Source organism: Eulemur rufifrons, chromosome 7, assembly GCF_041146395.1.
Source record: "Eulemur rufifrons isolate Redbay chromosome 7, OSU_ERuf_1, whole genome shotgun sequence".
Taxonomy (NCBI): Eukaryota; Metazoa; Chordata; class Mammalia; order Primates; family Lemuridae; genus Eulemur; species Eulemur rufifrons.
Window position 1 is genome coordinate 162,316,673 of NC_090989.1, and position 26,880 is coordinate 162,343,552.

The 26,880-nt window shown below is 36.4% G+C and overlaps 1 protein-coding gene across 2 annotated transcripts in view; it reads right to left on the minus strand.

Annotated features, from left to right (window-relative positions):
* The window catches only part of CFAP20DC (CFAP20 domain containing), a 252,338-nt gene that overhangs the window by 75,720 nt on the left and 149,738 nt on the right, over positions 1 to 26,880 (minus strand). For both annotated transcript variants that reach the window (XM_069473756.1, XM_069473755.1), the window contains 4 exons: positions 26,565 to 26,681; positions 25,290 to 25,412; positions 22,609 to 22,943; positions 5,498 to 5,875 (listed from right to left, as the gene is read on the minus strand). In XM_069473756.1, the coding sequence (XP_069329857.1) occupies positions 5,498 to 5,875; positions 22,609 to 22,943; positions 25,290 to 25,412; positions 26,565 to 26,681 (953 nt within the window). The remainder of the gene's footprint in view (positions 1 to 5,497; positions 5,876 to 22,608; positions 22,944 to 25,289; positions 25,413 to 26,564; positions 26,682 to 26,880) is intronic.

Sequence of the window (26,880 nt, forward strand, 5' to 3'; positions counted from 1 at the left end):
AATTTGTAACTGGTGGCATATTTTGTATTTCTTATAAAACTAACCATTTTTCAATAAGCTAAACTTTTTCTGGATCTACAAAACCTGTTATATAAGTCTTTTTTGTTTGTTAGTTTGTTTAAGGAAGCATATAATGACATTTGCAGGTTTAAAATGATTCATTCAAAATTGTCTGAATGTAGTTATACGTGCAAAAAAGTTTAATTACCAGCTATCTACATGGTTGCAACATTACCAGAGGGCAGTACTTCTTTCTTAAAAATATTTGAACCTAATAATAGAGAGCTCTATTAAAATATGAATAAAACATATTGCAAGGAAGAAGTTTATCAAGCAGTTAGCAAATCAATTCAGTACACATTCTTTAAGAATTACTAGTACTTTTCCATATCAGGGGATTAGGACAGTTATCCTCTACCTCCTCTTGTAAGAGCCTTTCATTTTCCTTAGCCATGAAGTTGCTTCACATTGGCACTTTGTGAGAGCATAGATTTTCAATGGGATGTCCACTTTACAATTCCTGATTGCAGTACCTTGATGGCTAAGTTGATGGCTACTTTCCTCTTGTGGTCTTTCATAGCCCTTATTCATAGTTTATAATTATTTTATGCACTAGTTTGTTTATTGTCTATCTCTGAACAGAGGCATAAGCCCCTGAGGAGAGAGGCCTTATCTGTCTTAGTCAGTGTTGTATGTTTAGCCCCTTGGACAATGCCTGGTAGGTGCTCAATAGAAAAGGAGATGCTCTTAGTTATCCTGAAGGAGAGCCAAAATAGCCATATTGCATCACCTGGAGGGCCTTTATCTCAGAGACACAGCTTAGGTGACAGAAATCCCCAACATGTCAGTGCTCTAAATATATGAACCACAATGCTAGCCAGCAAAGGTAATTTCACACCTGCATTCATATTAATATTAGAAGGACCTTAGTTCCAGAATAATTATCAAGATTTTCTTCATGCATCAAGTACATTTCCCAGGGGCCATACTAATAGTATCGTTCTAGGTTTGACTGAACTCATCATGTCTGTGCTAGAGTTCAATACTTGTGGCCACCACAATCAAAGTATTAAATCTTAGTTACCTTAAAGGAAAATTTCTGCTCAAACTAAATCTATTAATATTTGTGGAGGTAATTAGGCAAGAAAAAAAAAATAAAAGGCATCCACATTGGAAAAGAAGAAGTAAACTATATCTATTTGCAATGATATGATCTTGCATATAGAAATATCATAAGAAATAAAAAAAAATCTGCTAGAAGTAAAAGCAAGTTCACCAGGGTTACAAGATAAAAAATCAATATACAAAACCCAATTGATTTTTATATACTAGTGAACAAATCAAAATAAAATTAAGAAAACAATTCCATTCACAATAGCATCAAAAAGAATAAAATGCTTAGAAATAAACTTAACAAAAGAAGCACAAGATTTGTATTCTAACAATTATAAAGCCATACCAAAAGAAGTTAAAGAAGTCTTTGAAAAAATGAAAAAGCCATACTACGGGTTGGAAGGTTTAATATTAAGATGACAATATTCCCTAAATTGATCTTCTACAGATTCAAGGTAATTCCTACCAAAATTCCAAGTGCTTTTTTTTTTTTTTTGCAGAAATTGAGAAGCTGATCCTCAAATTCATGTGAAAATACAAGGGACTCAGCATAACAAAAACTATTTCCCCCCAAATAAAAATGAGGAAAAGAAAGAACAATTTGAAGGATTCATACTTCCTGATTTCAAAGCTTACTACAGAGCTATAGTAATCAAGACAGTGTGGTACTGGCATAGGGACGGATATATAGATCAGTGGAATTAGAACTGAGACACCAGAAAAAAATTCTTACATATCTGGTCAGGTCAATGGGCAAAGAATAGTCTTTTCAAACAATAGTGCTGGGACAACTGGATATCCATACAAAGAAATGTAGGCTGACCCCTACCTCGTATCATATACAAAAAATTAGCTCAAAAATAATCATAGAACTAAATTTAAAAGCCAAAACCATAAAATTCTTAGAAGAAAACACAGTAGTAAATTTTTTTAGCCTTGGATTAGGCAATTGTTTCTTAGATATAGTACCAAAAGCATAAGCAACAGAAGAAAAAACATTAATAGATAAAGTGTATTTCATCAAAATTAAAAACTTTTGGGTTTAAAGTCAAAGGACACTATAAGGAAATGAAAAGACAACCTATAGAATGGGACAAAATATCTGTAAATCATATATCTGATGGACTTTCATCCAAAATAAATACTAATAACTCTTACAACTGACCAATAAAAAGACACCTCAACTAAAAAATAGGCAAAGGATTTCAATAGGTATTTCTCCAAAGAGATATGCAAATGGATAATAGGCACATGAAAAGATGCTGCAAATCATTACTCATTAGAGAAATGCATATCAGAATCACAGTGAGATACTACTTCATACCCACTAGAATGGCTTAAACACAAAAGACAGTTAAGAAGTGTTGACTAGGACATGGAGAAACTGGAACCCTCATGCATTGCTCATGGGAATGTACAACGGTGCAGCCACTTTGGAAAATAGTTTGTCATTTTCTTAAAAGTTCAACATAGAGTTCCATATAACCCAGCAATTCTACTCCTAGGTGTATATACTCAAAAGTATCAAAAACATATGCCCACACAAAAACTTGCACACAAATGTTGATAGGTGCATCATTTATAACAGTCAAAAAGTAGAAACCACTCACATGTCCATCAACTGACAAATGAATAAACAAATATGGCATATCCATATAATAGATTCAGATATAAAAAGGAATGAAGTGCTACAATATGGATGAACCTTGAAAACATTATGCTGAATGAAAGAGGGCAGGCAAAAAAGACCACATATTGTATGACTCCATTTATATGAAATGTCCAGAATAGGCAAATCCATAGAGACAGAAAGTAGATTAGTGGTTGCCAGGAGTCTGGGAGGAAGGGAATGGAGAGTGACTGCTACTGGGTATGGGGCTTCTTTTGGGGAGATGAAAATGATCTAAAATTACATAGCAGTGATGGGTGTACAACTCTGTGAATAAACAGAAACCACTGAATTGTACACTTTAAAAGGATGAATTCTATGTTTTGTGAATTCAATCTCAATAAAGTAGGTATTAAGAAAAGTCACCCCAGGGGGTCTCTGGGATCTGGGGAAAAATCTATTTGTGAGTTAGTAAGCACACAGCACTCTTTTAGGAAATTCATTTTCATAGACTCTTAGTTGCAAATACCAAGTGGAGAAAATGCCAGTTACTGGAACCCTTTCACTATGACCATGGACTTCCTTTTTAAAGGTGTACTGAAGAAAAACTCCATTTCCATTGTAAATTCACTTTGAAATGAGGCAGATTGCCATATACCTTCAGGATTTTTATATCCTTTTAAACTAAGATGATCACATTCACAAATGTGAGTCACAGATGGTAAAGATCATGTGGGCTGTTAGAGATACAACATTCTATCGGTTTGAGTTTTGATACTGGAGTCAAACTTCACTGCATGAATAGGAAGCAAAGCCTTTGTGCCTTCATCCCCTCACTAAAAATAAGGCTCCTTCCCCTTCTTCATTCCTTTGAAGTGATTGCTCTGAGCAGTCTCCCTAGCTGTATAATGTAGCAGTAATTTCTCGTAGGGTTCCTGTGAGGAAGAAGAGGCATGTCAGGCTTTTGCTTTGTACCTGTAAGTGAGCAGCTAGGAAGGGTCTCCTGAAATAATCCAAATGGTTTCTGGGAACTGCCTTATACTAAAAGCCTCTTAAATGAAGAGAATGGATGAGAGCAAGTCTCCTGCTCTCCCTTCAAACTTTGGTTTCTTTGTTCCTTTTATGATATCCTGGTATTATTAGAGAGCACTATTTTTTTAAGGCAGTATACTTTGTTGAGTGGCCATGTACTTCAAGTTTGTTTATGCCTGAAGTTTCCAAAGCTTATCTTTGTGCACTGCTTTTATTTCTACAGAAAACTAAAAAGATTGAAAATAAACAATTTTATGGACATATAAGATGATAGACCCTATCTAATAGAAGGTGGTGGCCAAGAAATTAGGGTGAAAACTGAGTGGAATGCTTCTCAAAGACTTGTTATGGTTCTGTTTTATAAATCTATAGGGCTAGCTGATCAGTTACATTCCAATTCATTACCACAACCCAAGGGGGAAAAAAAATCACAATTAGGTATAACAAGAACATTTTCTTGTTTTAAAAGTATTAAAAAAAATGAAAAACATGCAAAGAAAACTACTGAAACTTTTATCCTAAATCGCCACAAAGCAAATCCATTTTCACTAAGTGATTTACTATTTTATTGTGTATTCACACATATGCACACATATGTGTGATATAAAAAGAACACACATTTCAGTTTTATCTTTGGATGTTTCTTGAATAGAGGCTATCACTTTTATAAGACTTAACACATGTTTATGAAGGATAGCATGTTGGATAAGTATTCTAGAGTCAATCTAAGTTCAAGTTGTACCTCCTTAACCAATGAGCTGTTGCACTCACTTGAACTGCATAACCATTCTAAACTTCAGCTTCCTCATTTGAAAAATGGGGATGATGATAGTCCTTATCTTTCAGGATCATTGTGAGGATTAAATGAAATGCTTCATGCAAAAGGGCTTGGTGACCGACACATGGTAAATGTTCAAGAAGTAGTAGCTACTTCTATTTTGCCAATGATAATGGTGTATATGTCTATTACCTGGGCTAGGTAACAATTAATCCACTCTAACTTGCTTAGAACATAATTGAACCAAGCTTTAACACTGTAACATATAGCAAATACTTAGGACATGATACATAGACAAAATATTTAATGTTCAAAAATATGGCATATAAGTGTCACTTGTTCTGCATAGCCTCATTTCTTCTCTAGTTTCTAAGTGTAGCTTATGGGGGAATTGAAGGAAGAAAAGTACTAATGCAGGAAAGAAAAAATCAATCTGATGGACATGAATACAACCACCAAACTAGCCTAGGGATTTATTTGATGACATTGCTTTACTGTTAACCTTCACTCATATCATTTATTATTTGGGGAACTGCTGCAGAGAGACCAGAAAGTGAATAGAATAATGATATTTTTATGGCTCCTAATGTAGATTGTTATTGAAAATCTGTCAATTTTACTGGCAAGTTTTTGGCTCAAAAATAAGATCTCATACATAATTTGCAGGCAGTGATAACTAAATTATGGGATGTAACTAGGAAATAAAAAATAACTATTATGATGAAAATTACATAATTATCTTTCTCATTAAAAACATGAGGTATTCTATTATCCTTGGGATGTGCTGAATACTCTTCACCAGCTGCTGTTACCAAACTAAAATACACCAGAATAGGAAAGAAAATATATTGCTGATTACCCAAATGATGAAAACAGATACTGCTAAAAATGTGTGCAAAGTGGAACAGAATAGAACACAGCAGGATGTATTGCCCACATATGTAAACCACAGTGAAACCACTTACAGATACTTCAGAGATCGGTCTCAACTTTTCCCCTGAGATTTCTTTTAGGGAGGTTTTGTTTTGTGAAGCTGGTACTTGATGAGCTGGTAGGTCCTTTGTTTTGATAAGAGGGTCTGGAGTTTTCTGAGAGGATCCACACCTTCTTCCAGGGGGAGAAAGGCACGGTGTAGGCAACAAACTCGTTTGAAAGTCATTTCTATCTATTTGCTTCACCAAGGAATTCTGGCTTTCTGCTGCTTCTGCTTCCATGTAGGCAGTTTTTAGACATCCTTTACTTGTCCGCCTTGCTGACTTCCCCGGCATGCTCTCTAATGTTAGCTGAGCTAACCCTAAAGGACTAGTTGTTGGGCTTGGAGAACCCTGGAAACTGTGGTTACCCTACATTGGAGAACAAAGTGAAAATCATTTTGAGCAGAAATTTGTGGCGAGTAAGTTACTGAGCACAAGTTCTTAATAAGTTCATTATTCTATGAATAAAACAAAAGTGTATACATATATATATATTTACATTAATCTGCAAAGAAAAATGTGAGCAACTAAAAATACCAATGCAAATAGATATAAGTAATTTGCCAAAATGCCCTGCTATATGGTATTTGGTCTGCATAAGGCATTTTTTTTACTCACAAATAACAAGAGAACATTTAAGAAATAGTTACTAATATTCATTCCAAAGAATGTCTAAACAAAGAGGAACCACAGAAAGTTATCTAAAACATCTAAGAATTATGTACATTGAGTTCCTGAAAAGCTAACTCCATAGGAAGAGAAATAACTAGAACTGATGGTAGTTACTCAATATAAGCAGAGAAATGGTACTGTAAATATTATAAAGTGGGTCTAGCAAAGCATTTTTGCCTATTATTGGTCAGTTTTATTATCCAAGAGCAATAGATAACACATGTTTTATAAAGTATTTTTCTTACATGAAAATTTCAATTATAGAAAGTGCATTTTTTTCACAAAATGTGAACCTCATTAAATATAACTGCTTGGAAATTTGAAAAGTGAAGGCTAAAATTTTACAGGTGTATAGTTCTGTGATTATCCATAGGAAAGCAAAAGTTTAAATTCTTAAAATCTGAGAAGGAAGAATTACATATATAAAATCAATGGCCACAAAAGTAAATAATGAAAACAAGAAATGTGGTGTCATTCTGTTATAAAATAGTACATTTAAAGAAATAACTCTGTGGTCATTGCATGTACCTGTCCTGGTAGATTTTTTCCAATTTGACTCACTCATTTAAATATATAATTAATAAATTAGTGTTAGAGAAAAAAATAAAAGCAGAGTATATTTTAAAAACATTATTTGGTATCTGACAACGTATGTCTTAACATTCAATTTCAGAAAGCTATTGCTCCACACTTCTATTTATAGCCACACAAAACCAAATATCCAGTTATTTCCAAAGTTCATCATTTTTAAACAAAATATTTGGGTGACTAACTGGATTGTTCAATTTCTTTTTGAATGTTTGGCCACCATACACACTCAACATAAAAAAACTGGTCTAAGGTGAAATTTCCCTTTCAAAAAAAGTAAAGTATGTTTAAAGGTAAGAGGGCTTGCTCTAGGTTGGGCATGAGATAAGGGGTAGATTTATGAAAGCTTTTCATTAGAAGGGATCTATATTATCTACCATTGCTCTAGCTCTCTTCCTTTTTTCCTCATCATGGACCAAGTATTGCACTAGGTGCTGCAGATGCTGGGAATATAAATGGTAGACCAGAACATAATCTCTGTCATCCAGGGACTGTATACGGAAGGCAACAAGGAGCCAATGTGTGATTTGAAGCAGGGGAATGCCACATCGACACAAAATAGAGGGCATGGGTATGAGTTTGTGAGTATCATTTGTGGAGTGTTTGCAGTGGTTTGTGGAGACAGCAGAAATGGAGGCCGATCAGTAGACTACTGTATTGTTATTAGAAATGTTGAGGTTCCTACGCTAAGGCAATGGCAGTGATGATGGAGAAGCTGGCCTGATTTGAGAGCTCAAATCCGTATGTCAAAGGCAGAGTGTGTCACACTTAGTAATTCTGGAAATCTTTCACATGGAGTGTGAGATCCTTAACCCTGTCGTGTTATAATTTTTTCCTTTTGTGGGAAGTAGTTGGGATTAGTAGACTATGGTGCACTCAAGAAAGGTACATTTGGGTCTTAAAACCTCTCCTAAGAAATACCTTACCTACTGTAGTAAAAGATGAGAACTGCAGACTATAAGGATCTTTCATAAGCATTTCTTCTTGGTACTCATCTTGGGTGTAAGTTTCCTTTATCTATGCCAGCTTGATCTTCTGATACATATACACACACACACATATATACACACACACATACACACATAAATACATATAAGTATATATAAAACAGATGATGGAGAAACTTATCTTTCAGAGTCCCATGTAGGGTAAAGAAAAGATGGTGATTGGGTATCAACCTATGGGCCCTTACTTTGTGGTCCATGTGACAACATAAGAAGGGTGAGGATATTTCTGCACTTGCAACAGTCCCCTTGTAGCCTCAGCTTCAGACATTGGGCAACCCTCTCTGCTGTAAGCCACTTGCTGAGTGAGTGCCCTTCCCTACCACTCTGGGTACCCTGAGCATGTTCACATGGTTGAAGAACCCTGCCATCAGGCAGAAAACTGGAAAGAGTGCCAGAGAGACCTGAAAAATGCTCAGTGTTCTAAAGCACTAGGGAACTGAGTGGTGACTCTTGCAATTTTTTTTCACAGAGATTAAAAAAGAATCAAAGTTTAGTCTTGTCTAGAGAAGGTAAACAAGAAATATAGCAAACATCCCCCCGGTCTTAGTTCTAAGAAAGTATTGGTGGAACTAGCATAGATGTTTTTTAATTTGGTCTGGCTGCTAGACAGTGCTATCTTTTCTCCAAATTTTTTTAAAAATTACAGTTTAATTTCCTATAATTGATACATGCAACTGGCAGTGGGATTTCTTTGATAAAAAGATCCTCTATGCATTCATTTCTGTCATATTTTCATAATAAAAAATAAAGACACATATTTTGTACATGACATAGGTAGAAATTAAAAGTTTGTGCAATCAACATTAATTCAATAAATATTTATAAAGCTCCTACTCCGTGTAAAGCATTTTCTAGACACCAGAAGATACACAGGTGAGGACACAGACACCACCCCAAGAGGCATAAAGTATAATGGCTGAGAGAAGGTACCTAAAAAGCAATAACATCACAAGGTAGAAGGTAGTAAATGTCATTTAAAAAAGTTTAGATGTGTACCATTTTGGGAATTTAGAAAACCACGTTTGCTATATCATTTAGAAAACACCTTAAATGCATTTGGTAAGAAGTCTATTTTTCCACCCATGGTGGGTCAGAGTGCAGCCTTTTCTTCCTTCAAGTAGTTTACTCAGGTGTAAAACATTTCTCTTTGCTTGGCATGAGCAGTGCTTATATACCTGAAAATATTCATGAGTATGTGCATGGACATTCATTTCACATTTTTCCTAAGACATACTCTGGCTTGGAGATGAGCCGAGAAACAGATGGATTTAGTTGTGTACCCTGGTGGGCATTCTTCTGGTTGCACTGCATTTCCACGGTAATATGTTTCCATGCTATTCTAAATATGTGGAAAGGACAAATAACTGGAGAATCTAAGCAGGGTACAACAGGCTTGTTTACCTTGGCTGCTCAGAACCACTAATTCTCATTTATTCCAGATTCCAAACGAGGAATTAAGATGACTAAGAAAAGAAAGATGATATATGAGACTAAATTTAAGTAATATTTTGATTTGCCTTGGGTCAGCTTCTCATTTAGAGAGGAAATAAATGGAGAATAAAAATAGTACAGTATTTACTAGGAGTGGTACGCTGGCAAAACCCTATTCCTTTTGTTAGTAATGCTTTTGCCTCTTTTATAAGGTAGAGATGATGTTTGTTGATTTCACATATGTAACTCACTTGAGCTCAACATGTTTTTGGATTAATTTTTTCTATATAACATATAAATATGATATATGCATAAGAAGTTAGCTTACTGTGATCTGATTGAAAAGAACAATCACTTTTTCCCTTTTGGTTTATCATTTAGCTACTGAAAACCTGTGCAGCAATTGAATATAATTTGTCAGAGTAGCAAAGAAGTTGTCATGCCATTTTCACATTCCAATCATCTGTTCATCTGTTTCTCAGAAGAACAAATACAAAATGCTTTTGATTTAACTTAATATATTTTTTTAGAAGTCCCAAATCTCTTGAACCATTTGTCTTCTGGGCTCAGCAACATTTGTTTGTTAAATATTCAATCACGCCCCAGTGCCAGCAACATCAATAGAATTTGCCTGATTAACTGTAGCACAGCATATGTACACCGAAGATGAGAATGATTTCCCCAAGGAGCCAGCACTTCCTCTGTTGAACTACATTTCTTAAAAGGACATGCAGATGGGCATTTGGACAATAATTTCCGGCTACACAAAATGGATTGCTCTTGCTGAGTTGTAATTTTAAAAAGATAATTTTAATGACTCTTGAGGGCCACCTACTTGGAGCAGATGGGACCCAGGCTCTTTGTATAACTTTAAGGTTGAGTGAGTCAGGATAGAACTCTTTTTAGCCTTTGTAAAAGTGAATGATCATATTTATTTACATTTCAATTGAGTGTTTTAAATTCAGTCCACCATGAAAAAAAAATCTTATGTAACATTCTGAAAAGTTCTGTAACAAAACACATTTGCAATATTCCGAACACACTTTTAATAGTAGTTTTGAATTTGCAATTGAAACTGAGTCAGCAGGAGTTTTTACTTTTGTCCAATGTTTTGGTGACTAAATGTGTGAACTGACAGCACCTTTTAGTTGTACGACAGCACTAGCAAACAATAGAGACAGTATAGGTTTACTAACGTTGTCAATTAAAGGACACAGTTACTTGCACAAACACAGCTAAAGACAGCCATACAGAATGAAAAAATAATTTCTTTGATGACAACAAGAAGACTACTCAAATGTATCTTAAATGTTTTCATAACAACCATCCCCAAGAAGTACTTCTTCCTCTTAAATTTGCACTTCTACCTCTTAAATTTCATAGGAAACTATGAAAGTAATACAGTTCCCTCTGGGTGACAAAGATAAGTGATAGTTGTGTCTTACAATGCATTTTACCAGTTTGTAAACAAATAACATGAAAGGAAGATGCTGCAGTTTTTAACAAGTAACTAACATGCAGCACACCTGATATTATGTAGGGTTGGCCAAATTATTTTTGCAACATCTTTATCTGTAGCCAATGATGCTTTACAGACAAATCATAGCAGAAGATACAGGCATCATATGGGAGGAGCAAACATTATCATATGAATATTCAGGGAAAATGATGAGACTCCTCTAATTGTTCAAGATAAAACATATTGTTCTATAACTTAGACTTCATGCTATTTTAACTGACAACACTTGAAAGACTTCTTGAGAAAACTCCTGTCCACAACCAAATGTTTATCTGCAAGATGTTTATCTTTTAGCAAAAATGGTGAAATGTCAGATTCCAAATAGAGGAGCATTTTATAAACTTCCTCACCTGCCTATAACAATGCAAAGCCAAGTCACAGAGACCAAGAGACTTCTGATTGTTTCAGAGAAGAGTTTCAACAGATACTAATAAAGACATCTGGATATGAACAGCCTAAAAGGATTATTTATACAGAATAAATATTAAATTTTCCTGGTAGGTCTAGAGAATATGTTATGTTATACTTCATAATATACAGGAATAAAATGCAAGGCAATGTACTCAAACTAGAGTCCTTCTATTTTTTTCCAACACATAAACTGACATTTAAAAGTATTTAAAGGCTACACAGAAATGTAAGAACCCTCATGGGGACTAAATATCCTTTCCATTGTGTGTATGTAAGTGTGTGTGAGAAAGCAATTAAAAATCATTAGTCAAGTATGTAGGGGTGAGTGGTTTAAAGCATAATATAGTAATATATGCTATCAGGAAAAAATATAAAATGAAATATCTTAACTACTGAGTGCTAAAAAATGCCTTGAAAGCAACAACACTGGGAAAGCTGGGATGGAGGATTAAAACAGTCACTTAAATCTGTTGTTTGTCCATTTGTCCTTTGTAGGCTTCCACAGACTTAGACGGAGAGAAGACATGAAAGCTTTCTAGCTAATCTAAACACTATAGGCAGTCTTCATGTCCAAATATGGATAATTCGTGGGGCCCAAATATTCCAGTTTGGACTGTTATTCAAGACAAATTAGCTGGCCTTGCAAATATCTGCTTCAGTATGTGTAACACAGCAGAGTTTGGGGGGAAAATGACAGTATTTCTAGATGAAAAATTAAATTACAGGAATGATAAAATAATGTAAAGCTAACTATTTCAAGTTGCAATCCACACATATATACTGAAAGCCTGGTTGGAATAACATAAAATACAAAATAGAGACAATAACAGTTAGCATGCTTTGTTTCTTTCAGATGCTGAAATAATGTGAAAGGCACTCTATTTTAATAGCTTTCCTAAGATAATTTGTTTTACATGGTAGTCTTGATTTTATGGTTTACCAAGAAATATTATTTCTATAGTGTGCTTTTCAAGTAAGAACAACTTCAAAATTAAGAGGAATACTAGTACATATGGCTGCCTACGGAATAAAATATACATTAAAGTGAAGAGTGAGACAAGAGCGCATGCAAAAAATTCCATACTTTTGAGGCTCTCATACGAAGACCTCAGCTGTGAATTAATTACTAGCAACTTAAATTACAAAGACAATGTATCCAGAAAGAGAGCAAGATGGCCAACTAGAGACATCGCTTGCCAGAGCGTCCTGTCCCAGAGGGAAGAAAGAGTTTCAGACAAAGGAGAGGGGGGAATGGGCACAGCTCAGGTAAGGTTCAGAGAAAGAAGAGCTGGAGCCTGCCAGGGACTTTAACGAGGGAAATTGCGAAGCAGAACAGGAAAAGGAAAAAGGAGAAAAGATATTGGTGAAGATCTAACCCAGAGAGGCTTGGAGGACAGTGAAGGGTAAGGGGGATCTCATTTCTCCTTCCCACACACCTTCAGTAATCAGTGGGCTACTGAATTGTTTGGAAGCTTTTCCTCCCTTACGAACCCAAGTGCTGCTGCAACACTGAATTGTGTGGAGAACTAGCGTGATCCCAAATCTTGGACATTCTGTGCAGGGTTCCTTCCAGGGAGAGGGACTGGAGGAGTCGGGGTCCTGCCTATCTTCCATTCATACTCTTTTCCTCCCCCGGCTCCCCCCCATCACCCCAACTGCAGCCAGGAGGGCAGATTGAGAATTTTGGGAGCGGCTGCCTCTCATCACCTACGTTATGAGTGGGGCCCACACCTTCCCCCTAGAGGACCTGCAGTGGACCCAGGGGTGCCTGCCCTGGACATGCATGCCAGTGGGTCAGACATGAAGGCAGGATCCTGTGCCCCAAGGACTGGAGTGGGCTGCTAGGGGACACAAGGGAGAGATATGAGAACTTGACTTGGGAGGCTATGGAGCCCCACGTGGACAGAACTGATGCGAGAGTACAATGGGGGGTTCCCAGCTGCGGCCATCTGCTGGAGTGCCCATCCCATTTCCCCACAGGAAAGTCAGACTAGGGCGGGTCCCTTGGCATGAAGTTCCCAGCCCACCTCGCCATTGCTGCCAACCAGCACATTTGGGTGACCATTTGCAAACAGACTTTCCAGTTCAGACATGCTGCTTTGGCCCCTCTCCCAGGGTCTTGGGATATGACCCTTGAGCCCTGCCAAGACTTTGCAGAGCCTTTCAGGCTCCCCCAACCTAACCACGCCCAGCCTTGCTCCCCAACACACCTCACTTGTGGTGGAGAACAAGCAATCCCCTGGGAGCCACAGGGCCCTTCCTGCTGCCTGGGGCATTCAAGTGCTTCTCCTAAGGGAATAAAGCCTATTACAGGCACAAAACAACATCTCTGCAGTTGGGTTTTTCCTGCAAGCATCAACCACTGACAGGGAGAACAACTGCTCATTACAGCATCTACTGACTCAAACAGGTTGTGGCCGATTCTTACTCACGAGCACCACCCACCAACTCAGAGATTAAGTTAGGGGTCCCAATACAATTCACACTGCTGGGAAGAGGGGAAGACAATAGAATAGAAGCAACCCAAGTGAGCACTGTTTTTTAGGAGAAGAATAAAAGTCACAGGTATCTCAAGCTGTGAAGGGCCTCCCTCATCCACTGCAGACCTCTGGGCTGTTCAGAGAGCTGCTCAGAGTCTGTGCAGAGACATTGCACCAAAGAACAGGTGCAAGAGAGATCTTGTGGCTTCCAATCATGCATTTCTGTAACCAACACCATCCTGATTGCTCTGGTGCATGAAGCCAGGTCTGCTCAGGACTCAGCCTTCCAGCAATAGCCTGCATTGTCCCTGGCAGACTGGGGAGGGAACAGAAAGAACAGAAGCTCCCCCTGTGACTAGGGGCTGAGCATGCCTCCTCCCCTGCATGGGATCTAAGCCTTAAATGCCACAGGTACCACCTAAGTAGTCTTGGGAGACAACCTCAGCAGGTCCTAGGTGTGGAGGGAGAACCATGGCTGGAGGCCTGTGGCCGACCAACAGCTCTGGTCTTCCTTTATGGTCCCTGGGCTGCTGAGACAAATCCCTGACTGCATGATTGGGCATCAGCAGTCTGTACACTGGCAGAACAGCCCTCCATATGTGCAGCTCTACTCCCATAATCCCCAGAGCCAGCTCTGAAGTTGTAGCTGTGCCCGAGCCCGATGCTCTGCCCCTGTAACACCAGAGACCCCACTCCACCTGAAACACCAGCCCTGAGATTCCAGAGTTGAGGCTAGGCCCCAAGACACCACCACTGAGTCCCCACTACTGTCACTGGGCCAATGGAACCTCCCAAGGTCCAACACTTCACTAAGGACCCCTCAGCCTTGAGCAGCCATTAGTTCTGGACTTGGTTTGAGCAAATGTCCACAGCCTGGTCATCTATGACCACTACTTAAATAGACTCACTCCCTGCCACTGTCACCTCTGCTAGGTGATCCCAGCCAGAGCAATCTCGTGCAACAGCTGCCAAGGAGAGGGTTGTAACCAGCCCCCACTGTGAACTTCCAATGAGCTGGAGAATGTCCCTCCAATCCACACAAAGATCATCCAGCACTAGCTTGAACTGTGACAATCAGAAGGGAGCAGGTTAAAACAGAACAGTTGTACTACAGGCTCTCAGTGCACCAATCTCTCCCCTGATGGGTCAACATTCCAGAGTACAACACAAAAGCTCCATCTAGGGTCCTCCCCTTCCCTTAACAGGAGAATTCACAGCAAAGGAGAATAGGTGCCCTGCAATCCTATTCTTCTGAGAGAGCTGAGAGAAGAGGAGCCAGATGAGAAGAAACCCAGCAAAAGAACCCTGGCAACATGAAGGAACAAAATAGTTCAACACCCACAAGGGAACACAATGGAGATACAGCAGTAAACTCCAACCACAAGGAAATTGCCAAAATGACAGGAATGGAATTCAGAATATGGATGGCAAACAAGATGAATGGAATTGAAGAGAAAGTTGAAAACCAACAAAAAGAAGCTCTCCAAAATTTCAGGAAATCAATAAAAAGGTTGCTAAAGAGCTAGAAAACATAAAAACATAAGAAAGGAAATAACAGAACTTAAAGAAATGAAAGAGTCATTTAGGGAACTTCAAACACAGCAAAAAGCTTGAACAACAGATTAAACCAAGGAGAAGGAAGAATCTCAGAGCTTGAAGAAAAGGCTCTCGAGATAACCCAGTCATGCAAAGAGGCACAGAAAAGTATAAAATAGTCTAAGCAATCACTGAGAGAGGTATGGAGAGAGGTATGGTATGGAACTATGTGAAGTGAACTAACATTTGAATTGTAGGTATCCCTGAGGGAGGAGGGACTATGTGAAGTGAACTAACATTCGAATTGTAGGTATCCCTGAGGGAGAAGAAAGAGCCTGAATGAAAAACCTATTTGAGGGAATTATTGAGGAAAAATTCTCTGGTAACACCAGAGTTTCAGACATACAGATACAAGATGGACATCAAACCCTGGGAAGATTCATAGCAAATAGGACATCGCTAAGACACATAGTAATCAACCTGGCCAAAGTCAAAATGAAGGAGAAAATTCTGCAAGCAGCAAGATGAAAGCAACAAATAACCTACAAAAGAAAACCTATCAGGATAACTGGAGACTTCTCAGTGGAAACCTTACAAGCCAGAAGGGAACAACTGCCAGTCTAGAATTTTGTATCCTGCAAAACTAAGTTACATAATCGATGGAGAAAATAAGTCTTTTCCAGATAGCAAAAACTGTGGGATTTGCCATGACCAGAACTGCCCTGCAGGAAATACTCAGAACAGCATTACACATGAATCAGCACAACAGATACCCACCAGTGTAAAATTACCCAAAAAATCCCCAAAACTCACAACTTGTATAAAACAATAGCACAAGAGGGAAAACAAAGCAATAAAGTACTACCAACAGGATGAACAACATGATCAACATCCCATATATCAAGTCTATTACTTAATGTTAACAGTCTGAATGCTCCTCTTAAAAGATATAGGCTAGCTGAATGGATGAAAAAACACAACCCAAGTATCTGCTGTCTCCAGAAAATACATCTAAACCAAAATGATGCACACAGACTCAACATGAAAGGATGGAAAAAAAGATTCCACACAAACGGAAATCAAAAGAGAGCAGGTGTAGCCATTCTCATATCAGATAAAATTTACTTTAAGCAAACAAGGGTAGAGGAAGAAAAAGAGGGTCATTATGTAATGTTAAAGGGAGAATTCAACAAGAAGACATAACAATTCTAAATATATATGCACCTAACACAAGAGTTCCCAGATATATAAAGCAAATTTTACTAGAGCTAAGCAAAATAAATAAATAAATAAATAGCATCATCGTAATAAGCTGGGGACATTAACACACCATTGTCAAAGCTTGACAAATCATCAAAGCAGAAAATAAATAAACAATGGACTTACACTGGACTCTAAATCAAATGAACCTAACAGAAATTTACAAAACACTCTACCCTAAAACTACTGAATATACATTCTTCTTATCAGCACATGGAACATTCTCCAAGATTGAGCGTATCTTAGGACACAAAACAGGTCTCAACAGATTGAAAAAAACTGAAATCATACCATGTATCTTCTCCGACCACAGCAGAATAAAACTTGAAATCAATCACAAGAGAAATGCAAGACTACACAAAGTCACGGAAATTAAACAACCTGCTGCTGAATAATTATTGGGTCAATAATGGAATTAAGATGGAAGTCAAAAGATTCTTTGTTTTTTCAATGGGGACACAAGTTATCAAAATCTATATGACACAGCAAAAATATTCCTCAGGATAAAATTCATAGCCTTAAATGCCTACATGAAAAAGATAGAAAGATCACAAATTAACAACCTAAAGTCACACCTCAAGGAACTAGAAATGGAAGAACAAACTGGACCCAAAGCCAGCTGAAGAAAAGAAGCAAAGAAGGTCACAGCAGAACTAAATGAAATGGAAACCAAAAAAATAATACAAAGGATCAATGAAACAAAAAGTTGGTTATTTGAAAAGATAAGTAAAATCAACAGACCTCTTGCTAGATTAACCAAGAACAGAAGAGAAAGGACCCAAATAAGCTCAATCAGAAAGGAAAATGGAGACATTACAACTGATACCACAGAAATATAAAATATCATCCATAAATATTACAAAAATCTCTATGCACATAAACTAGAAAATGTAGAGATAATGGAAAAATTCCTTGGAAAGTGGAAAAACACAACCTCCAAAGACTCAATCAGGAGGAAATAGCACTCCTGAACAGACCAATAACGAGCAGTGAGATCAAGCAGTAATTAAAGAAAAAAACCCTTCACACAACAAGAAAGCTCTGGACCTGATGGTTTCACAGCCGAATTCTACCAGATCTACCAAGAAAAGTCAGTAGCCATACTACAGAAATTATTCCATAATATTGAGGAGGAGGCAATTTTCCCCAACTCTTTCTAGGAAGCCAGTATCACCTTGATACCAAAGCCAGGAGAGGACACAACAAAAACAGAAAACTACAGACCAATATCCCTTATAAATATAGATGCGAAAATCCTCAACAAAATACTAGCAAATGAAATTCAACAGCACATCAAAAAAGTAATCCATCAGGACCAAGTGGGCTTCATCCCAGGGATGCAAGAATGGTTCAACATATGCAAATCAATAAATTTGATTCACCATATAAAGAGAAGCAAAAACAAAGACCATGTGATCATTTCTATAGATACAGAAAAAAACATTTGACAAAATTCAGCACCGTTTCATGATAAAAACTCTCAACAAATTAGGTATAGAAGGAACACATCTCAAAATTATAAAAGCCATATATGCCAAACCTCTAGAAAGCATCATACTGAATGAGGAAAAGTTGAAAACATTACCCCTAAGAACTAGAACAAGACAAGGGCGGCCACTGTCACCACTACTATTCAACATAGTGCTGGAAGTCCTAGCCAGAGAAATCAGGTAAGAGAAAGAAATAAAGGGTATGCAAATTGGGAAAGAGTAGGTCAAAGTATTGCTCTTCGCTGGCAGGATTATCTTGTACCCAGAAAACCTCAAAGACTCCACCAAGAGACTCCTGAAATTGATAAATAAATTCAGCAAAGTCTCATGATACAAAAATCCATGTACATAAATCAGTAGCATTTCTATATTCCAATAATAGTCAGGCTGAGGGTCAAATCAAAGACTCTATACCACTCACAATAGCTACAAGGAAAATAATATACCTAGGAACATACTTAAGCGAGGATGTGAAAGATCGCTACAAGGAGAATCACGAAAACACTGAAGGAACAAATCCTAGAGTATACAAACAAATGGAAAAACATATCATGGATTGGCAGAATCAACATTGTTAAAATGTCCATACTACCCCAAGTGATTTAATATTCAATGCAATCCCCCTCAAAATACCAACGTCATACTTCACAGATTAGAAAATTCTAAGCTTCGTTTAGAACCAGAAAAGAGCCCAAATAGCCAAGCAGTCTTAAACAAAAACAATGAATCTGGAGGTACCACATTACCAGACTTCAAACTATACTATAAGGCTGTAGTAATCAAAACAGCATGGTATTGGTACAAAAATAGAGACATCGACCAATGGAACAAAAAATAGAAGAGCCAGATATAAAAACACTTACCTACAGCTAACTGATCTCTGACAATGCATACAACAACGTACACTGAGGAAAAGAAGCCCTATTCAATAAATGTTGCTGGGAAAATTGGATAGCCACATGCAGAAGAATGAAACAGGACCCCTATCTCTCACCGCTTGCAAAAATTAACTCAAGATGGATAGTAGTCTTAAATGTAAGGCAAGAAATCATAAGAATTCTAGAAGATGTAGGAAAAACTCTTCTAGATATTGGCCTAAGTGAAGAATTTATGAATAAGACCCCAATGGCAATCACAGCAACAACAAAAATAAATAAATGGGATTTTATTAAACTAAAAAGCGTCTGCACAACTAAGGAAACAATCAACAGAGCAAACAGGCAACCTACAGAATGGGAGAAAATATTCGCAAGCTATACATTCAATAAAGGGCTAATAACCGGAATCTACAATTAACTCAAGAAAATCAGCAAGGAAAAAAACCCCAAAACCCCATTAAAAAGTGGGTAAAAGACATGAATAGAAGCTTTTCAAAAGATGATAGACAAACAGCCAATAAACATATGAAAAAATGCTCAACATTACTAATCATCAGGGAAATGCAAATTAAAACCACAGTGAGATATCAAGTCACCCCTGTTAGAATGGCTTTTATTAAAAAGTCCAAAAACTGGCATGGATGCAGAGAGAAAGCTATGCTTATACACAGTTGGTGGGACTGCAGAAAAAAAGAAAAAAAAAGGAAAAGAAGTCTTTCTATCAAAAAGATACTTGCGCTGAAATGTTTACTGCAGCACAATTCACAATTGCAAAAATGTGGAATCAACCCAAGTACCCATCAATTCAAATGTGGTATATGTATACCATAGAGTACTACTCAGCCATAGAAAAGGATGAATTAATGCCTTTTGCAACAATTTGGATGGAATTGGAGACCATTCTCCTAAGTGCAGCATCTCAAGAATGGAAAAAAGACACCACATGTCCTCATTATTAAATTGGAACTAACTGACGAGCACACATATGCAGAGGGAAGTAAAACTCAGTGACAATCAAAGCAGGGGGGAGGGAGAAGGAGGTGGGGGCAAAAACATACCTAATGGCTACAATGAACACTATTTGGGTGATGGGCACACCTATAGCCAAGACTCAAGCATTCTAAATGAGAGCCATCTAACCAAAAACATTTGTGCCACCTTAATATTTTGAAATAACCCCCCCCCCAAAACAATATATCACTAAAAGCTTATTTTAATTAGTTTTTACTAGTGTACTTTTCTTCTATCGTAATAACATGATTTGACCAGATAATTTCTATTTTTAGTAGAGACAGGGTCTCACTCTTGCTCAGGCTAGTCTCGAACTCCTGACCTTGAGCGATCCACCCACCTCGGCCTCCCAGAGTGCTAGGATTACAGGCGTGAGCCACCACACCCGGCCAATAACATGATTTGATTTTGCCTAGTTTATATGCTACTAAATACATCTAATTTCCCTTTAAAAAATACCCAGTGGTCTAACATCAAATAAAGTCTTTTAATTACAAGTTATAAACTTTAAGCATAAGTAATATAATTGAGTAATTATATTTATCTACCTTTATTTACAACATGACACATTATGTTTTCCTTAAATATAATTACATAATGATATGGATATAATATTCCAAAATAATGCAACTAATAAGGATGCTACAATTAACTAAACTGAGCTTTCTTCAGACTATATGTAAGTAAACATTATAAATGCATAATCCAATTTCCCATTGATTTATACAAGTAATAAATTGGAGAAGTTATCCTACAGAAAAAGAAATCACCAAAAAATAAAAAAAGAAGAAGAATAAAACAAATTTGGCCAAGAAGAGATCATTACAAATTCTAGAACTTGTTTAAATATAATAGCATTATTGTTGGTCCTATTTTTGTATCTTAGTTTGTATCCTGTTAGTCTCTCTAACAGCAAACGCCAAAGCTTGGTAGCATGGCAAGGCTTCTGTCCCTCCCTTTGGCTGCTACTCTTAGTGGGCTCTGACTAAAGGTGGGCCAGGACAGGTGTTAGCAATGAGATGGTCGCATCATAGACTATAGCCATATGCTACTTGTAATCCTGATGGCAATGGCACAGGAATGACCAGATAGCTATGCCGGCAAAAGCTTGGATAATGCATGACAAATTTGTTTTTAATTTTATATAGTTGGTACTAAATACATGTTTGCATAATAAACACTAAAGGATGTCAGAAGTAGAGTAGCTATAGTAAAAGATACCAAATTAATATATTCAGAGCTGGTATTCTTCATTTTCCCAGAAAGCTCTTCTCAAGGCTTATCATTCCTTAATGGAAGATGTAAGTTCCTCCTGTGGTGTTATTTAAAGGGCAGTTCCCCATAATACTTCCTTCATAGTTTTCCAGAGAACTACCACTTTCCACCTGCCATTAAGTTTCCACTAGTATAGTAATTCTTTTGGGTTAGGTAAGAAAGATGGTGCCGTGAACATGGGAAGGGAGCGAGCTATCCCATTAATAAAATGGTATAAATTAATTGATCAGATTAGCCAATTTATACCATGGAAGAATTAACAGCTGGGATGGGGACATTACCAAGTGCTGAAGACAAATGTCCATTTTAACAGTTTTTATAGCTTATGCTATTAAGAGTGAAAGGGACAGTTGCATCCAACAGTAACATTTAAAACGCTGGCATCAAATGTACTATTCATGTATAAAGGAGTTTGTAGTAGATTTATGTTTGGTATTACCATTTGTTTCATTAAACTCAGAAACAAAGTTATTGTGAAAAAAGGATCCTTCGTGTACCTTGCTGAAGAAACTCATTAAAAGTTGCAAAAAGCCATAATTACTGCCTAAACAATCCCCCTATATCCTCAACTGGCCCCAAAGGTTGAAGCTATGGACTTTTTCTACATCCCACTGTCCAAAGGAGGATTCTTAACCAGTTATTGTTTTTGTGCAAAGTTTTGTAGGCACACATAAAAATAATTTTTCATTTCTCTAATTTCTATATAGAAATTATTTGTATATATTTTTACTAACACTCAACTTGACAGTATTCTGTTTTTAAAATAATTATTTCCATAAAATATGATTGGCTACCATTAAGAATAAAGTCAAAGAAATTTCACACATGAATTCATGTCATATGGGGAAAAAGTTATCATAATAAATTAAGTATTAAACAAATATTTCCAAACTATATTCAGTTCAATTTTTAATAAGTTTTTAAAAACTTTTTATGAATTTACTAATTTATAAGACATATTTGTATTCTAAGTGATTCCAAACAGAAAACCTCCTGTAAGCCAAGTCCCAGCACTAATTCATGATTCATTATCTAAACTTTAATTGGCACAACTCCTGAAATTCTGGGACCATATGGAAAATAATGAGTCCTAATAGGTCTAAGGTGAAAAGATGGCATGGGAGTAAGGAAGCCAGAAAACCATCAATTCAAAATGCTTAGCAACTGCAACACAATTTCCCCAGAGATCTAGAACAATGTGTTCTCAATGTTTTACTGGTCTTGCTATCATATATAATAACTAAACTGCATGTTATTTCTTATTCTGTGAGACAAAGATTAAAATGGAAAAACAAAAACAACCCCAAAATTGGTTTCCATAATTAAAAATGAAATTGGCTGTTAACTAAAAAAAAAAAAAAAAAAGGCAGCAGTTTAGAGTTACCATAACAACCTGATGCAATTGTTGACTGACATAGAAATCTGTTGCATTTTTATAAATAGCAGTTTATCTCCCCTCTTTCATTTCAACTAGTTTTAGTGCTTATTGGAGCTAATGGAACAACTGTGCTTTAAAAGACGACTTCACTCATCAAGCAGCATACCTCTTCGCTGCTGTCACCACCATAAAAATCATCCTCCAATTGGGTGTCACTCCTTGTCACACTGTTATTTTCTTTTCTATCCAAAGGAAATGGGACCTCCTCTGGGGACATATTCTGAGTCTTTCCATGAGGTGCTGACCGTGGTCTTGATGAAAAAGTGAAAATGTCCTTTGGAATGATCTGGGTTTCCTCTGCCTGTTGATCCTGTTCACTTTCCTTGCTGGCTTCTAGCCATAGGTGTGAGGTGTTGCCAGAGTCATCATCCAGAAGTAAAGACTGTCTTCTAGACACCAAATGGGGAACAGGACCGTCATTTTCAGGAAATATCCGCTCATCTGACATTTGGAAAAGATGACAAAAATTAGAGTAGTGCTCCATAAAAATTTTATTTTAGGCAGGTAGTTAGGTTAAAATTTCTTGATGCTGAAACATTTATCAAACAATGCAAAAGCCCAGGATGGCAATTTATCCACCATCCTGTAACCTGCCAAACATTCGATCCAAAGATTAGTGCCTATAGCTACAGGCAACTCATTTGCACCTCCTCTCCATCTGAGTTGAAGCACTGGCCAGAAAATTTTTAAGTCTGAAATAATTATCACCTGTCTTGCAGCAAGTTCTTTATAGTACAACCTCATTAATTTGACATTCCAGAGGGGAAAAATCTTCCAAGTTTAAAAGAGTTTGAGTTACTAGTATCTCTTTTTAACTGTAGTACTTAACCAGCTTCTTTAAACAAAATATTTGGTCATTGTTTGGATTATAAATCACGGAGAAGAGGAAACCACGAAAAGGCTGACAGTCTTTTTCTCTCCATTCTGCTGATTGAAACAGGACGATTCATGGACTAAACTGAGTAGATTTTTCAAATCATAGTAAATCCATAGAAATGTTTGTTAATTGGAGTGATAGATTCTGCTGGGTGAAAAAGACCTTTATGTTTAAGTTTAGAAGAGAATGTTTTGACACTAAAATCTTTTTGCATATGGTATTTGTTTTCTTTAAAAATACTATATATTACCACTTAGATATGCTTTTATAAAGCTTTTTAAGACATCAATCTTTTATACCACAATGATCCAGGCAAATTGGAAAGGACAGATCTTTATAACGATATCATTAAAAGCATGCTTACTTTCTTCTGTAGAATGACAGTAGGAAAAAGTTGAGCACTTTCTCAATTTACTCTATTTTTCTTGAAATTTACTTTTTTGTGGCATTATTTTAATGGTAAAATCTTGCAAGGACTGTTCCACAGAACCACAATGTGGACATGGTAATTTTACACATTATTCTTGAATCCTATTATATTTATGATCACAATGAAAGTAACCAAGAGAGATCTAAGATTTGCTAACTCCAAAGCCTATACTACAAAAGCAAAACAAAAACAAACAAAAAAGACCTTTAATAAATGTAACATTGATGGCACAAATAAAACATTTTACAATTGCATTCAATGGTTTCTTAACCCAAGACTACCATTACATAACATAACTTGCTTGCAAAAAGGGTGATAGATGTACACTACTTAGAGAAAATCTATTAGGATCAAGGCTTTCATTATTCAGAGTCTGAAATAATGAACAGAGGGACACAGCCTGTATGTAGGTATATGACCAATGGCAGGATGAATCTACTTTTGACCACCTTTACAGGGGATGTAGATGGTCCTGAATCACTGTAGCTGTGGGGCAGTGAACTAAACACATTCACTGGGCTCACCTATTTGGGACTGCAAATCCCTCTGCATGGTGCTCGGCACATAGCAGGTGCTTTGGAAACACAGTAAGTGCTCTAAAAATGCTGTAAAAGGTTACAAAGGCCAATGCATTGCATTGGGTACATGGATATGTGAAGAAATTTGTAGGAAAAGGTACTAGGAATCTTCAAGGATTCAGATGACCTATTGCCAGAAATATTATTAACTGTCAAAAAGTCAAAGTAAAAGGAGTGTTGCATACCAAACTAACTCTAATTATCTCACTACCACATGCTTTTTTGGAATTTGTAGTTTTACCTCAAGTATTTCCATATCAATTGTAATGAATAATTTGGTGTGTTTTCTTAGGAAAATATGTAAATTACTGTGTAATCACAATATTGCAGCAAACAAGATAAATGCAAGAATGATCACCTAAACATCTAATTAGTTTTTCTACACAGTCAGATTTATGCTAGAGACACTAATTGCACCTAACATTTTAATGAAGGTTTCAACATTGCATAAATAAGACTGACAAACTACAAACAATTTTCATTTATTTTCCTTTTTCCCTTGCTCAAAACCAATTTGCCTTTGTAAAAGTAGCACACACCTGGTAGGCAAGATATGTTGATGGGCTCAATGCTCTCAGCTCCAACCATCTCCATTATAAAGAGGACTGAAGAAATGCAACAATAGATCATCTTTGGGAAGTGTGACAGTGTCATGGTAAAACGTCAAGTTTTAAACTTTCACTCTGAACAGGACAACCAGTGCGTTAAAATTTTAAAATAAGAATATGCTTTCATCCATTAAAGTTTGACATAAAATTGAGGTTAAATAAGGAGATTTATAAAAATTTATAAGTTTTAGCAAATGGTTGCATTGCAGCTTTTCAAAATGACTGGATTTGAAATATTTAGCATATTTATATTTTATTAATTATCAATGAAAATGGCATAATAAAGATGCTGACCTGCTTGATCAGGAGACTGGAGTCCTAGAGTGCTGGGGTTCAACATCTCTGTTACTTGTTGGGACACAGTAGTGAGGACAGGTGTGGCTTTATCTTCACTGCTACTATTTCTTGAAGAACTCCCTTTATTAAGACAAATATTTTCCACTCTGTTACTTCTTTTGAACTTTATAAAAAATAATTTTTGAAGATTGGTTTAATTTGCTATACTTTTTATTTGATTATTTAAAAGTAAATTAGAGGTAACAATATGAATTATATGCAGTTTTTTTTAGTAGAATGTTTTAAGAAGAACTCAGCTGCATTTTTGTAGAGGCTCACCTTAAAATTCTTTGATATTTGCACAAGGACATTTCAGATTTAAGTTTTACAATATGTGATAAAAAGAATTCCAAAACCCATATAATTTTTAAAGGGTCTTATATTTTTTCCCTTGGGTTTCACATAAAATGAAGTGTGTTTTCTTTAAATTATAATTCTTCCTAAACATGACTCTTTTAGACCAAGCTCTTTACTTCAGCACCTTAACAAAATGGATACAGGCATTATTGAAGAATTAATTTTTCCGTTTACTCTTTTATAGAAACAACATGAAACCTAGTAGGGTGAATTTCAGCCAACCCAGAAACCTTACATTTTTGAGAAATTACAACAACAGATGTGTGTACATGATACACTTTGGGCTAGATTCAGGATAGACTAATGTATGTGCACATAAATCTATACATACATGCTTCAAATGCAGTATTTATAGGAATAAATATAATAGCTACCTATATTTGTCTAATGCTTTACTGGTTGCAAAGAGCTTAAATTTTAACCTATATTATATCATATGGCAAAGAATTCAAAGGGAGAGATAGCAAATGTAAACAACAATCTGAAAAGAATCCAATTAAATAAAAGAAAAGACATAAATTAAACATGAAAAATTATAATAAAGCTCAGTTTTAGTGAAGTCTGCAGGCAGGAACTTCCTCTAGCACATTTGGGCCATTTTTAAAAACAATAATTTAAGCTTATTAAGCCTTTGAGAGTAAAAGTAGGAAGTCCTTTATTTCTGTGGTACTGTCTATTTAATCCAGCAAATCTCTGTTAGGGCTCTAGAGCAATTCTTTTGCAGAAAATTTGATTTCCATAATCCCTGTGGAACAGACATTTATATTTTAAATGAATTGGTTCATAATCCTTTGAAATTTACAATCTGCAGAGAAAGATTCCATTGCCCCGTATAACAACAGACAGATATAAGATAGTATTGAAATAGTGCCATACCGCTGGGTGTCTCTCTCCTTTCTCTGCTGGTGCTTTTTAACCATAATCTTCTTCTGTTATTATTCTTATCTGTTGATGGTTCTTGAGGGGGATGTGGACGCATAATATGTACATTGGCTGGTACATTTTCATATCAAAGAACAAAAGCCAGAACAGAAAGTACTATATGGATTGAAGTAATTCAGTAAATGTAATTATTGCTATAATAAGAATATTCATGTATCATTTTCACATAATGTGAAGTTGTATCAAAAACATAACTTATTCCTTCATAGAATATAGGCATTTATTCCTATTCCGATATTAAGATCCTATT